Here is a 15937-nt window from a genome sequence, read left to right as displayed (position 1 = left end):
CGGCCTCCCAAAGTGCTGGGATTATAGGCATAAGCCAAGATGTATAGCTGTTTTCTTCTTTTTTGGGGGAATGGGGACTTGCCATGTTACCCAGCTGGGGTGCAGTTGTGTGATCATAGCTCACTGCAGCCTTGACCTCCTGGACTCAAGTGATCCTCCCACGTCAGCATCCCAAAGTGCTGGGACTACAGGTGTGAGCCACCACACCCACCACTTTGGTTTAACTTGCTTTTCCTAAGGCGTGGCCTGTGGGAAGCGGTCCCTCACTCTACTCCAGGGGCCGCTGCCACATCTCAGCTCCTGACAGCAGAAACATCCATCATTTATCATTGATCCTACATTCTGGAAGAGAACCAAGGCCAGAAGGCCCCGAGGGAAAGTACTGAAAAAAAGCCAGTTGGGACCAGGTGTGGTGGCTCACACCTGTAATCCCAGCACTTTGGGAGGCTGAGTCGGGGGGATCACGAGGTCAGGAGTTTGAGACCAGCCTGGCCAATATGGCGAAACCCCGTTTCTACTAAAAATACAAAAATTAGCCAGGTGTGGTGGTGCGGGCCTTTAGTCCCAGCTACTCAGGAGGGTGAGGCAGAAGAATCACTTGAACCCTGGAGGCGGAGGTTGCAGTGAGTCAAGATCACGCCACTGCACTCCAGCCTGGGCGACAGAGTGACACTCCATTTAACAACAACAAAAAAAAGCCAGTTGGTGCAGACACCAGACCTGTAATTCTGGGATGTGGGATGGCCAGACAATGTCCTCTTTCTACTTTACATTTTGGATTTTTTTTTTTTTTTTTTTTTGAGATGGAGTCTCACTCTGTTGCCCAGGCTGGAGTGCAGTGCAGTGGTGCGATCTCGGCTCAGTGTAAGCTCCACCTCCCAGGTTCACGCCATTCTCCCGCCTCAGCCTCCCGAGTAGCTGGGACTACAGGCCCACCACGCCTGGCTAATTTTTTGTATTTTTAGTAGAGACAGGCTTTCACCATTCACAGGATGGTCTCGATCTCCTGACCTCGTGATCCTCCCGCCTCGGCCTCCCAAAGTGCTGGGATTACAGGTGAGAGTCACCACGACCGGCCCTTCTTTCCTTCCTTCCTTCCTTCTTTCCTTCCTTCCTTCCTTCCTTCCTTCCTTCCTTCCTTCCTTCCTTCCTTTCGACAGTCTTGCTTTATTGTCCAGGCTGGAGTACAGTAGTGCAATCTAGGCTTACTGCAACCTCCGCCTTCCAGGTTCAAGGAATTCTCCCGTCTCAGCCTCCCGAGTAGCTGGGATTACAGGCACCCATCACCACACCTGGCTAATTATTTCGTATTTTTAGTAGAGTCGGTGTTTCGCCATGTTGGTCAGGCTGGTCTCGAACTCCCAACCCCAGGTGATCTGCCCGCCTCAGCCTCCCAAAGTGCTGGGATTACAGGCATGAGCCACCGCGCCCAGCTGTGGTGATTTGTTTCGTAGGAATAGATAACAAATGCCCTAACTCAGGAGTAGGCAATTTTTTTTTTTTTTTTTTCTGTAAAGGACCAGATAATAAGTACTTTAGGTTTTCAGGCCACATAGGTTCTCCGTTGCACATTCTTCTTTGTTGTTTGTTTTTATTTATTTTTAGAGACAAGTCTCACTCTGTTACCCAGACTGGAGTGCAGTGGCGTGATCCACCCTCCTCAGCCTCCCAAGTAGTTGGGACTACAGGTGCACACCACCGCGCCTGGCTCTTTTCTAGGCGGATCATGAACTCCTGGCCTCAAGGGATTCTCCTACCTCATCCTCTCAAAGTGTTGGGCTTACAGGCAGGAGCAACCGTGTCCAGCCTATTGTTGTTGTTGTTGTTGTTAATCAATCCTTTAAAAATGTTTTAAGGCCAGGCATGGTGACTCACGCCTGTAATCCCAGCACTTTGGGAGGCCGAGGAGGGTGGATCACCTGAGGTTGGGAGTTCGAGACTAGCCTGACCAACATGGAGAACCCCTGTCTCTACTAAAAATACAAAAAAATTGGCTGGGCGCGGTGGCTCATGCCTGTAATCCCAGCACTTTGGGAGGCCGACATGGGCGGATCACGAGGTCAGGAGATCGAGACCATCCTGGCTAACATGGTGAAATCCCGTCTCTACTAAAAATACAAAAAATTAGCCGGGCGTGGTGGCGGGTGCCTGTAGTCCCATCTACTCGGGAGGCTGAGGCGGGAGAATGGCGTGAACCCAGGAGGCGGAGCTTGCAGTGAGCTGAGATCGCGCCACTGCACTCCAGCCTGGGCGAGGAGCAAGACTCCGTCTCAAACAAAAACAAAAACAAACAAAACAAAAAAAACAAAAAAACAAACAAAAAAATTACCTGGGTGTGGTGGCACATGCCTGTAATCCCAGCTACTCAGGAGGCTGAGGCAGGAGAATTGCTTGATCCCAGGAGGCAGAGGTTGTGGTGAGTGCACCATTGCACTCCAGCCTGGGTAACAAGAGCGAAACTCTGTCTCAAAATATACATATATATTTTAAAAGGCCAGGTGTGGTGGCTCACGTCTGTAATTCCAGCACTTTGGGAGGCCAAGGCTGGTAGATCGCCTGAGGTCAGGAGCTCGAGACCAGCCTGGCCAACATGGCGAAACCTTGTCTTTACTAAAAATAGAAAAATTAGCTGGGTGTGATGTTGAGCACCTGTAATCACAGCTACTGGGGAGGCTGAGGCAGGAAAATTGCTTGAACCTGGGAGGTAGAGGTTGCAGTGAACAGAGATCGCCCATTGCACTCCAGCCTTGGTGATAAGAGCAAGACTTTGTCTCAAAAAAAAACAAAAAAACAAAAAAACCCTACTCTTAGCTTGAGGACTGTACAGAAACAGGCCATAAGCCAGTTTGCCTGCCATCTTTCCTTCCCTTCTTTCTTCCTTCTCCTTCCCTCTTCCCCATCACCTCCCTTCCTTCCCCTCCCCTCCCTCCCTTTATCCTTCTCTTTTTCTCTTCTCTCCCTCCTTCCCTCCTTCCTTCCCTCCCTTCCTCCTTCCCTCCTTCCATCCCTCTCTCCCTCTATCCTTTTATCTTTCTTTTCTTCCCTCCCTCCCTTTCTTCTCTCTCACTCCCTTTCTCTTTTGCTTTTTTTTTTTTTTTTTGAGACGGAGTCTCGCTCTTTCACCCAGGCTGGAGTGCAGTGGCTGGATCTCAGCTCACTGCAAGCTCTGCCTCCCAGGTTCACGCCATTCTCCTGCCTCAGCCTCCTGAGTAGCTGGGACTACAGGCGCCCGCCACCTTGCCCGGCTAGTTTTTTGTATTTTTTAGTAGAGACGGGGTTTCACCGTGTTTGCCAAGATGGTCTCGATCTCCTGACCTCGTGATCCGCCCGCCTCGGCCTCCCAAAGTGCTGGGATTACAGGCTTGAGCCACCGCGCCCGGCCTCTCTTTTACTTCTTCAATCATTCATTCAGCAAAATGAGCACCTATTATGTGCCAGGCCCTGAATGTGTCTGTGATTATAACTGTGGCTAAGACAGGCAGCCTCCCTGCTCTCCTGGGGCTCCCAGCCCAGTAGAGGAAACAGACAGCAAAGACACAGATAAAGAATCTCGGCTGAGTGGGTCATGCCCGTAATCCCAGTACTCTGGGAGGCCAAGACAGACAGATCACCTGAGGTCAGGAGTTCGAGACCAGCCTGGCCAACATGGTAAAACCCCGTGTCTACCAAAAATACAAAAAGTATCCAGGCATCATGGTGCATGCCTGCAATACCAGCTACTAGGGAGGCTGAGGCACGAGAATCACTTGGACCCAGGAGACAGAGGTTGCAGTGAGCCTAGATCACACCACAGTACTCTGGCCTGGGCAACAGAGTGAGACTCTGTCAAAAAAAATAAAGGGAAAGAAAGAAAGAAAAAAAAAAACCGTACTAAGAATCTAAGAATCTAGAATCTGGCTGGGTGTGATGGCTCACGCCTGTAATCCCAGCACTTGGGGAGGCTGAGGCGGGCGGATCACGAGGTCAGGAAATCGAGACCATCCTGGCTAACACGGTGAAACCTCGTCTCTACTAAAAATACAAAAAATTAGCTGGGCGTGCTGGCGGGCACCTGTAGTCCCAGCTACTCAGGAGGCTGAGACAGGAAAATTGCTTGAACCTGGGAGGCAGAGGTGGCAATGAGCTGAGATCGCACCACTGCACTCCAGCCTGGGCGATAGAGCGAGACTCTGTCTCAAAAAACAAAACAAAACAAAACAAAACCAAAACCAAAACAAAGCTTCCATCACTATAAGCTGCTTGAAGTTACACAGCAAGTGAACCATTAGGGCCAAGCTCAGAATGTGGGCATCAAACTCAGCCATCCATTTATTCACTGACTCATTCATCCATCCGTCTATTCACTGAGTCAACACTCATTTCCTGAGCACCTACTGAGTTCCAGCTCCTGCTGTAAAAACAGGGAATACCACAGCGAATAAGACAGATACAACCCCGACTTTAAGGAGCTGACATTGTGGGGCAGGGAAAACACACACTTAACATCCACCCACCTTGGCCTCCCAAAGTGCTGGGATTACAGGCATGAGCCACCATGCCAGAGGTGACAATTAAACAGAGCCCAGAAAAGGGAACGATTCAAGCTAAGCCGACTTTAGGGGGAGGGGTGCACCTGGGAGAGGGATGGTGGGTGCAAAAGCCCAGAGCTGGGAATCATCTTCCCGCGGAGGTGGATGCTGGAAGGATACAAAGGAGGCCAGTGTGGTCAGAACGGAGCCAAATGTAGTGAGCATAGCTCACTACAGCCTCCAACTCCTGGGCTCGAGTGAGCCTCCCACCTCAGCCACCCAAGTAGCGGGGGAGGAGGGAGGAGACAGGTCCACGTCATGCCAGAGCAGGTTGTGCAGGTCCCCTGGTGAAAGGTGCAACAGGGACAAGTGTCCAGGGTTTGGGTGTGATATCTTGTGCTCTTTATTTGGGGTTAAACCCAGTGGCCCAGAGCTGCCTGGTGTCACCTCCCTGAAAGCTGAGGAGGCTCAGGACTCGCAGCCATGGGTGCGCATATATTCCGAAAATTCGTCCAGTTGCTTCCGCAATTCTTTCTTGCTGGCATCTCCATCTGCTGGCCAAAGCATGAGGAACGTCTCCCTGCCCAGAACGTAGCTGTAACTGTGGGTTACAAGAAGCAAGAAGGTGAGGAGGGCCTGGCGACCCTGGGGATATGGCAACCTCCCTGCCCTGCCCTGTCTGACAGCCTGCCAGAGCCTTAGCCTGTAGTGTCCCCACCCAAAGGCCCTCTCTGGTCTTCCACCCTCTTAGTCCAAATCACTGGGAATTAGTAAATGCTTCCCTGGCCGGGTGCAGTGGCTCATGGCCATAACCCCAGGATTTTGGGAGGCCAAAGTGGGCGGATCACTAGAGGCCAGGAGTTCGAGACCAGCCTGGCCAACATGATGAAACACCGTCTCTACTAAAAATACAAAAACTAGCCAGGCGTGGTGGTGCACACCTGTAGTCCCAGCTACTACTTGAGAGGCTGAGGCAGGAGAATCACTTGGAACCTCCAGCAAAAATTGTGGAACTGAGGGCTGGGTTGAGGGTAAGGAAGAGGGCCCAGGCTTGAGTTCCCAGGACAGGTGGAGCCCCTCACGCACTCAGATTTGATTCTCCACAGGTCTGACGTCTGGCCCATGATAAGGTACGATTCCTGTTCTTGCAACCCCAGGGAGTCGTGGCAGGTGGCGTGGGAGATGAATTTCTTCATGGCAAGGGGTGTGGCAGGATCTGTGCCTGGAGAAAACCCAGTGTGTGCGCACACATAAGTCTGACCCTCCCACACAATGGGACCCCCAGGGTAGGCCCACAGGGTGACCCCACACTGGGATTCTTCCTTTGTCACCTGGGACATACCACTCTTAATGATGTCTTCGAGCTGCATGTTGTAATAGACGTAAGGGTTGGAGGCAGAGACCTCCACAGATTCCAGCTTTGTCTTGTACACTGGGGAACGGGGAGGGCAGAAGGGTGTCGTGTTGGCATTCGGCCTGCAAGTGGGCTCTGCCTGTCCCCTGCGGCTCCCCACACTCACCAAAATCCACGCCTGCCTCACATGCTGTTGTCTGGAGCTCCTCCTGCCTCAATTGGCCACTGGGCTTCTGCAGGGATGGGCACTGTCCTGCAGGATCAGGTGGGCGGCTGCTCTGGCTGCACTGGGACAGGGGACTTCCTCCCATTAACCCCCCACCCTCCCTCCCTTCAGCCCCCAGGACTGGGTCTCTGGATCTGGCCCTTCTAGTCTGTGGGGCTCTCTCTCTGTCTCTCTCTCTTTCTTTTTCTTTTTCTTTTTCCTTCCTCCTTCCTTTCTTTTCCTTCTCTCGCTCTCATTATTATTATTATTATTTTTTTTTTTTTTTTTTTTTTTTTTTTTTGAGACGGAGTCTCGCTCTGCCGCCCAGGCTGGAGTGCAGTGGCCGGATCTCAGCTCACTGCAAGCTCCGCCTCCCGGATTCACGCCATTCTTCTGCCTCAGCCTCCCGAGTAGCTGGGACTACAGGCGCCGCCACCACGCCCGGCTAGTTTTTTGTATTTTTTAGTAGAGACGGGGTTTCACCGTGTTAGCCAGGATGGTCTCGATCTCCTGACCTCGTGATCCGCCCGTCTCGGCCTCCCAAAGTGCTGGGATTACAGGCTTGAGCCACCGCGCCCGGCCTATTATTATTTTTTAAGAGATGAAGAGTCTCACTATGTTGCCCCGACTGGTCTCAAATTCCTAGGCCGAAGCAATCCTCTCACTTTGGCCTCCCAAAGTGTTGGGACAGCAGGTGTGAGCCATCATACTTGACCTATTTATTTATTTATTTTTTTGAGACAGAGTCTCGCTCTGTTGCCCAGGCTGGAATGCAGTGGTATGATCTCAGCTCACTGCAACCTCCACCTCCCAGGTTCAAGCGATTCTCGTGCCTCGGTCTTCCAAGTAGCTGGGACTACAGACATGCACCACAACGCTTAGCTAAGTTTTGTATTTTCAGTAGAGATGGAATTTCACCATGTTGACCAGGCCGGTCTTGAACTCCTGACCTGAAGTGATCCACCCACCTTGGCTCCCAAAATGCTGGGATTACAGGTGTAAGCCACTGAGCCCGGCTTTTTAAAATTTATTTTTGAGAGAAGGTCTTGTTGTATCACCCTGGCTGGAGTGCAGTGGCACAAGCATAGCTCACTACAGCCTCCAACTCCTGGGCTCAAGTGATTCTCCTGCCTCAGCCGCCCAAGTAGCTAGGGCTACAGGTACTTACCACCACTCCTGGCTAATTTTTTTTTTATTTGTAGAGATGGTCTCTCTGTTGCGCAGGCTGATCTGGAACTCCTGGCCTCAAGCCATCCTCTCCCAAAGTGCTGGGATTACAGGTGTAAGCCACCATGCCCAGCGTCTGTCTCTCTTTTTGGTCACTTTCTTGTCTATTTCTCCTGTCGTCGTCTCTTTGTGTCTTTCTCTCTGTCTCCATGTCATTTGATCCTTGGCAGTGCGAGTGTGTGTGTGACAAGCTTTGTCTCTCTGTGCCCTCTTTCTGTCTCTCTTTGTCTCTGTCTCTTTCTCTTTCTGTCTAAACTCAGGCCAGACTATAGCCAGGAGGAGGCTTGAAGGGCTCCTGGATCCACCCCCCACAACCTGGCAGCCTCAGCCTGGCGGCATGGGGCTCACCCTCGGCACATCTCACCCTCCGCACATCTGCAGACGTCTTTGTGGCAGATCTTTCGCAGGGAAGATTGCTCTGTAGGCAGGTTGTAGAAAGTGCTGCACCTCCGGGCTGTGAATGGAGGGTGCAGGGGTTGAGGGGGGTGCGTTGTCTTGGGCCAGTGTTCCTGGGGGTTCAGTGCCTACCTGGCCTGGTCTTCACCTGCTCTGGGCCCTGGCCTTGTCTTCCCCATCCTCCAAAGTCCAGGCTCCTTCCTGCCTCTCCTTGTCACTGGGCTGTGCTTTCCAGGTCCTCCCAGACCTTCCCCTCTTCCTGGCCCTGCCCACTGCAAACCTCACTTTGAAGGGCCCTGGCCAGCCACCTCTGTCGACAGGCCACGCCCACGCAAAAGAGCCTGCCCCTTCCCCACCCATTCCCAGCAGGCCACGCCCAGTCCCCTTTCAACTTCTCCCCGTCTCCTTCCTGTCCCCGCCCACGAAGGTCACTCCAATAAGACCACGCCCCTTATGTCCACCCAGACCCAGCTCCCTTTTGGCAATTCCCAGTCTCTCATCGCCTGGCACCTGGCCCTGTCCTTTGCAGGCCTCATCCCCATGCACGGGGCCCCTCCTTACAAGGCTCGTAGTAGTCGTAGATAGTGACCAGGGCGGCCTGCAGGAACTCCGCCTGCAGCATCCTGTGAACACGAAAGCCCAGCACTGTGTTTTTCTCATGGGAGAGCTGGAGAGAACAGAGTCCTGTCTGAGCCGGCCAGGGCCACTGACCGTGGGACACTGACCTCGTGGCACTGACTACGAGGCCTTGGCTGTTGGCGTTGGCCATGACCACGGACCATGTGACCTTGACCACAGGAATCGCAACCGGAGGGGCTGATCTCAGAGGGCCTGGCTCTCTGCAAAACCACCCAGGGGACCGACCTTGGGTTCTCCAGCCCCCGGGGTGCCCACACATCTCTGGCGGAGGGCACCCAGCCCCTCTCACCTTTTCCAGGTAGAGGACAACGGTGCTGTCGCTAGTACTTGTCTTGGTTTCGTACTGAAAGGCGTACCTCTCCACATCACTCGTGAGCTGGGGCAGAGGGTGGAGACTGGAGGGTGGCTGACAGCCTCCAAGGCCCCTAGCCCTAGAGCTCCAGCCTTTGTCCAGTCAACCTCACAGTAGAGGAAACTGAGGCCCAAGCAGGGAAAATATTTGGTTGAGGCCATGCAGGGAGTCACCCAGAAGTGACGATGGGGCATTAACCCAGGAACCTTGATTTGAGTAGACACCGCCCTGCATCCATGTGGGAAGTATGGAAAGGCTGCTCAGGAAGCCTGTAGGTGGGGTCTGCGTTACCTGTTTGAGGTCATCCTGGTTGGGGTAGAAGCCAGTGAGCAGGGAGACCTCCATGATGGTCATTGTGGCCTCTCGATTGTTCTGGAACCTGGAAATTCACAGCCTCAGTCTTCCCCCACTGTCCTCCCGTCTCTCTCTCCATCCTCTCCACTGCTATTGTCTCTGGCTTGGACTAGTGCAGTAGCCTCCTCCCAGGTCTCCGCATGTCCCCTTTGCCACTCACAACACAGAGCTTTAGCAAGCAGAAATCTGACTACCTTGCCTCCTTGCTTCAATGACCAAATGCCTTGCCTCAATCCTGACACCCTTCCACATCACCTCCTCCCACCTCGGCCTCCATTTGATCACGGTTAGCCTTGTTCCCTCTCCTGCCATCGGGCCTTTGCACATGCTGTTCACTCAGCCTGGAATCTTCGCTCCTGCCTCTTCATCCTGAAACACCTCTCGTGTTTTCTATCTCAGCTGATGTATCACTCCCTCTGGGATGTATCTTCCCTCTGGGATGTATCTTCCCTCTGGGAAGCCTTCCCCAACCTACACCCCACACACCAGATCATTCTTTTTTTTTTTTGAAACAGGGTCACTCAGGCTGGAGCGCAGTGGTTCAATCATGGCTCACTATAGCCTCAGCTTCCTGGGCTCAAGTGATCCTCCTGTCTCAGGCTCATGAGTAGCTGAGACTATAGACATGCACCCCCACCGCTAGCTAATTTTTTAATTTTTATTATTTATTTATTTATTTATTTATTTTTAAGAGATGAGGTCTTGCTGTGTTGCCCTGGCTGGCCTCAAACTCCTGGGGTCAAGTGATCCTCTCGGCTTCCCAAAGTGCTGGGATTACAGGCATGAGCCACCACGCCAGGCCCAGATCATTCGCTGATTTGCCTCCCATGGCTCTGTAAACCTCTCCTTTGCCACATGAAATCATATTTGCCATTTCATATTGGTTCTGTATGATAATTTGGTGATTGTCTGTCTCTCCTGATGGACTGTGGGCTTCGCCAGGGCAGGGAGAGGCTGCCTTGCTCATAGCTGGGTCCCTGGCTCCAAGAACAGGGCCTGGCACAGAGTAGGTGCCCAATAATGTTTCTATCTGAAGCAAACTTGGGCAAGGAAGGTATGGACAGGGCAGGACTGGGGTGGGGGCTGGGGTGTCTGGAGAAAATGAGAACGACGGCGAGAGCTTCAGGGCTTGGAGCCAGCTCCGGGCATCTGAGTCACGGAGCATGTCAGCTGAGGTAGAGCCTGTCGGTCATCTGAGGACATGCAGACATGGCAGGAGGCAGGGACAGAATGGGGGACAGACATGGAGACGCAAGCTTGGCTGGTTCCCACTGTCCACTCAGTACACAAGGAAGGCCGCTAAGGAATCTGGGTCCCAGAAAGTGAGAGCTTCCTCCCGCCCAGTTCAAGATCCTGGTGCCCTGACCTTGTTTCCATCCTGAGCCGAAAGGTCTCGTCTCCCTTTTTATTTTCTGCAGAGAGAAGGCAGCAGTTTAGAGGCTGGGGAGCACAGTGACCAAGTGCACAGTCTCTGGAGCCAGCTTCTTGGATTCAAATCCTGCCTCTGCTGTGTGACTTTGAGCAAGTTGCTTAACTTCTCTGTGCTTCAGTTTACTCATCCATAAGGGGGGATCATAATATTCCCAACCCAACAGGGTTGTTGTGAGGATTAAATAAGTTAATACAAGTAAAGCCCTCAGCATGGTGCCTGATCGGTGCTTTGTAACTATTATTATTATTGTTATTATTATTAAGAAATGAAGCAAAAACCAGAACCTTGGCGATGTTTAGTCCCTAAAATTCATGGGACTGGTGAGGGTTGTTCCTCTTACTCCCACAGTGAGCTCCCAATAGTCCTCTCTCCTTCTTGGTGCCCCAGGCTGGGAACTGTGGAATCCAACTATTTCTCTGTTTTTTTTTTTTTCTTTTGAAAGAGGGTCTCACTCTGTTGCCCAGGCTAGAGTGCAATGGCGCAATCATGGTTCACTGCAGCCTCCACCTCCTGGGCTCAAGTGATCTTCCCACCTCAACTTCCTGAGTAGCTGGAACCACAGGCAAGCATCACCATGCCCAGCTAATTTTTTGTAGAGATGGGGTCTCACTATGCTACCCGGGCTGGTCTTGAATTCCTGAGCTCAAGCGATCCTCCTGCCTCAGCCTCCCAAAGTGTTGGAATAGCAAGCATGAGCCACTGTGCCTGGCCCACTAATATCTGATAGTCTCCAGAGTCCCTAATCTGGCTTGGCCTCCATCATCTCCTGCAGGACCAATGCAGTCACGTCCTTCCTGGTCACCTGGCTCCCACCCTCACCTTCTAGAGTGGTCAGATCAGAGGGAGCCTGTGCAAACCTGTGCTAGGTCACGTCCCTCCTCTGTTTGGAACCTTCCATGCCCCACCTTACTCAGAACAAAAGCCAAAGTCCTCACTGTGGCTAACAAGTCCCTACACCATCTTCCCCCATCACCTTTCCAACTTCTTCTCCTAAAACTCTACGCTTTCTCCTCCTGTAGCCACACCAGGCTTACCTTCTAAGACACTGTGGAGAGTCACATTCAGGTGGTACAGGTTGCAGTTGTCCTCCCAGGACTCTGGGGACTTGTGGTACATGGTCAGGATCTGCCAGGCCAGGAAAGGGGGCTGTCAGAGCCCTTCCCCATGCACTGCCTTTCCTCTGTACCCCAATCCTTGACTTTCCAAGTCTCTGGCCATGTGGGGAATTTACTGCAAGATCGCCCCCCTCCCTGACCCCATCAATTCCTAGGTGCAGTGGCCAGAGCCGTGTCTGGAGTCTAGACCAGCTCTGTGTAAAAGAACTTTATGCAGTAACGGAAATGGTCCCATTTGGCATTGTCCAATGTGGCAGCCATTAGCCACACGTGGCTACCGAACACTTGAAACGTGGCTAGTTCGATGGAGAAACTGAATTTTGAATTTTATTTAATTTTAACCCATTCACAGAGGCTTGAAGAAAGGTATGACTTGCTCAGGGTCACATAACAAAGGCAGAGATTTAGCCATGACTCCACTGTCTGGAACACGACACCAGACGACCTTTTGGTGAACAAAAGAGCTGTCATATGTCCCAAACTGCTGGATTACAGCCCCAGGCATATGTCATGGGGCTGGAAGAGGTCATGGATGTCAGGCCGGGCATGGTGGCTCATGCCTGGAATTCCAGCACTTTGGGAGGTCAAGGCGGTCAGATTACTTCAGGTCAGGAGTTTGAGACCAGCCTGGCCAATATGGTGAAACCCTGTCTCTACTAAAAATACAAAAAATTTGCCGGGCATGCTGCTGTGCACCTGTAGTCCCAGCTACTCAGGAAGCTGAGGCAAGAGAATCACTTGAACCTGGGAGGCAGAGATTGCAGTGAGCTGAGATCGCGCCACTGCACTCCAGCCTGGGTGACAGAGCAAGACTCCATCTCAAAAAAAAAAAAAAAAATCATGGACGTCATCCCAGCACTCAGCCTCCCAAAGTGCTGGGATTGCAGGCATGAATCACACCGACTGGCCTATATTTATTTATTTAGGTTATAAATAAATAATAATATTAGTATAATATTTTATTTATTTATTTATTTATTTATTTATTTATTTTTGACACAGAGTCTTGCTGTGTCGCCCAGGCTGGAGTGCAGTGGCGCGATCTCGGCTTAGTGCAAGCTCTGCCTCCCAGGTTCACACCATTCTCCTGCCTCAGTCTCCCCAGCAGCTGGGAATATAGGTGCACACCGCCACGCCTGGCTAATTTTTTGTATTTTTAGTAGAGACGGGGTTTCACCCTGTTAGCCAGGATGGTCTCGATCTCCTGATCTTGTGATCTGCCTGCCTTGGCCTCCCAAAGTGATGGGATTACAGGCGTGAGCCACCATGCCCAGCCTGAAACAGAGAGTGTACCTTGCCTTGATATTGGACTTCCCATCTTCCAGAACTGTCTTCCAGAACTGTGAGCAATAAATTTCTCCCTCTCTCTCTTTCTTTCCCCTTTCTTACTTGTGTGTCTTTCTTTCTTTCTTCCTTCCTTCCTTCCTTCCTTCCTTCCTTCCTTCCTTCCTTCCTCCTCCTCCTCCTCCTCCTCCTCCTTCTTCTTCTTCTTCTCCTTCTTCTTCTCCTCCTCCTCCTCCTCTCTCTCTCTCTCTCTTTCTTTCTTTGCTTTCTTCTTTCTTTCTGACAGAGTTTTGCTCTAGTCACCCAGACTGGGGTGCAATGGCTCAATCTTGGCTCACTGCAAACTCTGCCTCCTGTGTTCAACTGATTCTCCTGCCTCAGCCTCCTGAGTAGCTGGTACTACAGGTCCCCGCTACCATGCTTGGTTAACTTTCGTAATTTTTATAGAGACAGGGTTTCACCACATTGACCAGGCTAGTCTCGAACTCCTGACCTTAGGTGATCCTCCCCCTTCGGCCTAGCAAACTGCTGGGATTACAGGCCTGAGCCACCGTGCCCAGTCAAGCCACTGCACCTGGCCTTTCTTTCTTGCTTTCTTGCTTTCCTTTCTTTTCTTTCTTCTCTTTCTCTTCCTTCCTTCCTTTGAGATAGAATCTTACTTTATCATTTAGGAGAGAATGCAAAGTCTTGATCACGACTCACTGCAACTTCTATCTCCTGGGCTCAAGCAATCCTTCCACCTCAGCCTCTTGAGTAGCTGTGACTATAGACATGTGCCACCATGCCCAGCTAATTTTTCAATTTTTTGTAGAGACAGAGTCTCACTCTGTTGCCCCAGTGCATCTTGAACTCCTGGACTCAAGCGATTCTCCCGCCTGGGCCTCTCAAAATGCTGGGATTGCAGGCATGAGCCACCATGCTGGGCCAATTTCTGTTGTTTATAAGCCACCCAGTCTATTTTGCTGTGGCAGCCTGAACAGACTAATACAGTTGAATACAAAACCTACCGAGATGGTGCCTCTCCCGTTGCCACTGGCTTTGATCTCTAGGTCATCCTGGGCAAGGAACTGAAGAGAACAAAGGGGAAGATTTAAGGATGGAGGAAGCAGCAAAGTGAGGGTCAAGTGTAGGGGGATGTGAGGCCTAAACACTCACCAGGGCCTCGGTTATTCCCTAACCTGGGACCTGGTGATTCATTTTCCATCTCTCTCCACGCAGATGGTTTTGCTTTTCCCTCTTCAGAGATCATTTGTGGTGTCTACACTATCATAGATCAACCGGAACTGCTCATTCAGCCTGTTTTGTTTGTTTGTTTTTGAGACCAGGTCTCAGTCTGTAGCCCAGGCTGGAGTGCAGTGGTGCGACCTCGGCTCACCTTGGTGCGCCTCTGCCTCCTGGTCTCAAGCGATCCTCCTGTCTTAGCCTCCAAAGTAGCTGGGACTACAGGTGTGTGCCACCACACCTAGCTAATTTTTTTTTGTTGTTGTATTTTTTTGTAGTAACAGGATCTAACTATGTTGCCCATGCTGGTCTTGAACTCCTGACCTCAAGTGATCCACCCACCTTGGACTCCCAGAGTGTTAGGATTACAAGCATGAGCCACCAAGTCCAGCCTAAGGCTGTGTCTTTTTTTTTTTTTTTTTTTTTTTTTGAGACAGAGACTCGCTTTGTTGCCCAGGCTGGAGTGCAGTGGCATGATCCCGGCTCACTGCAACTTCTGCCTCCTGGGTTCAAGTGATTCTCCTTCCTCAGCCTTCCGAGTAGTTGGGACTACAGGCTTGTGCTGTCACGCCCAGCTAATTTTGATATTTTTAGTAGAGATGGGGTTTCACCATGTTGGCCAGGCTGGTCTTGAACTCCTGACCTCCGATTATCTGCACGCCTCAGCTCAGGCTGTGTCCTAATGTGCATCCCTGGAATCTGTTCTCTTTGGAGCATTTCCAAGTTTCTCTGTGTGCGGAGCTCCCATGAGCCCCTTCTCACTGGCACCTCTGCACCTCTCTTTATTTTTCTTTGTCTTTTAAAATTGATGCATAATGGGCTGGGTGCAGTGGCTCATGCCTGTAATCCCAGCACTTTGGGAGGCCAAGGCAGGTGGACCATCTGAGGTCAGGAGTTCGAGCAGCCTGGCCAACATGGTGAAACCCCGTCTCTACTAAAAAATACAAAAATTAGCTGAGGGTGGTGGCAGGTGCCTGTAATCCCAGCTACTCAGGAGGCTGAGGCAGGAGAATCACTTGACCCCAGGAAGCAGAGCCTGCAGTGAACTGAGACTGTGCCACTGCACTCCAGCCTGGGCGACAGAGTGAGACTCCATCTAAAAAAAAAAAAAAAATTGATGCCTAATGGATGTACATAGTTTCAAGGCACCTGTGATAATGTAATGCATTCATATAATATGTAAAGATCAGATCAGTGTACCTCAGATATCCATCACCTTAAATATTTGTCTTTTCTTTATGCTAAAATTATGCTAATTCTTTTCTTCCAGCTATTTTGAAATATGCAATAGATTATTGTAAACTATAGTCACCCTACGAATCTATCAAACACTCAGTCTTATTTCTTCTATCGAACCATATGCTTGTACCCATTAATCAACTTCTTTTCATCCCTCCCTTTCTTCGTGCACTTCCTATCCTCTGGCAACCACCAATCTAATCTCTATCTTCATCTGCAGCTACTCTTGTTTTCCTCATTATAGTCTTCTTGCATCAACCAGAATAAAATTTTAAAAATTCACAGCCAAACCAAACATAATGGCATGCCTGTAATCCCAGCAATGTGGGAAGCCAAAGGGGGAGGATTGCTTGAGCCCAGGAGTTCAAAACATACCTGGGCAATTTAGCTAGACCCCATCTCTACAAAAAAAATTGAAAATTAAGTCGGACATGCTGGTGCATGTCTAGTCCCAGCTACTCAGGAGGCTAAAGCAGGAGGATTGCTCGAGCCCAAGAATTAGAGTCTGCCATGAACTATGTTTGTGTCACTGCACTCCAGCCTGGGCAACAGAGTAGGACCCTGTCTCTAAAAAACAAAAAATAACAAAAAAAAAAAAAAAAAGGAAAAAA

At 50.9% G+C, this 15937-nt stretch overlaps 1 protein-coding gene across 21 annotated transcripts in view; it reads right to left on the bottom strand.

Moving 5' to 3' along the window:
• Positions 1 to 4887: 4887 nt before the first annotated feature.
• LOC102133501 (complement C3) overlaps positions 4888 to 15937 on the bottom strand; it is a 35145-nt gene continuing 24095 nt past the window's right edge. For 7 of the 21 annotated variants that reach the window (XR_012428356.1, XR_012428359.1, XM_045379843.3 and 4 more), the window contains 11 exons: positions 13874 to 13933; positions 11502 to 11592; positions 10402 to 10447; positions 8973 to 9060; positions 8619 to 8705; positions 8252 to 8357; positions 7659 to 7748; positions 6029 to 6115; positions 5851 to 5940; positions 5595 to 5730; positions 4888 to 5109 (listed from right to left, as the gene is read on the bottom strand). Coding sequence is in view for 8 of the 21 variants with exons in the window: in XM_045379843.3 (XP_045235778.2) it covers positions 4977 to 5109; positions 5595 to 5730; positions 5851 to 5940; positions 6029 to 6115; positions 7659 to 7748; positions 8252 to 8357; positions 8619 to 8705; positions 8973 to 9060; positions 10402 to 10447; positions 11502 to 11592; positions 13874 to 13933 (1014 nt within the window). In the remaining 13 variants the exon portion in view is untranslated. Of the gene's footprint in view, positions 5110 to 5594; positions 5731 to 5850; positions 5941 to 6028; positions 6145 to 7235; positions 7749 to 8251; positions 8358 to 8618; positions 8805 to 8972; positions 9061 to 10401; positions 10448 to 11501; positions 11593 to 13873; positions 13934 to 15937 lie in introns of those variants that run through there. The other 14 variants (XR_012428360.1, XR_012428358.1, XR_006694367.3 and 11 more) reach the window with 11 other exon arrangements.

The sequence above is a fragment of the Macaca fascicularis genome, chromosome 19 (genome assembly GCF_037993035.2).
Source record: "Macaca fascicularis isolate 582-1 chromosome 19, T2T-MFA8v1.1".
In the NCBI taxonomy this organism is placed as follows: domain Eukaryota; kingdom Metazoa; phylum Chordata; class Mammalia; order Primates; family Cercopithecidae; genus Macaca; species Macaca fascicularis.
Note: the sequence above shows the minus strand (reverse complement) of the source record. Positions and strands in the feature narration are given on the sequence as shown.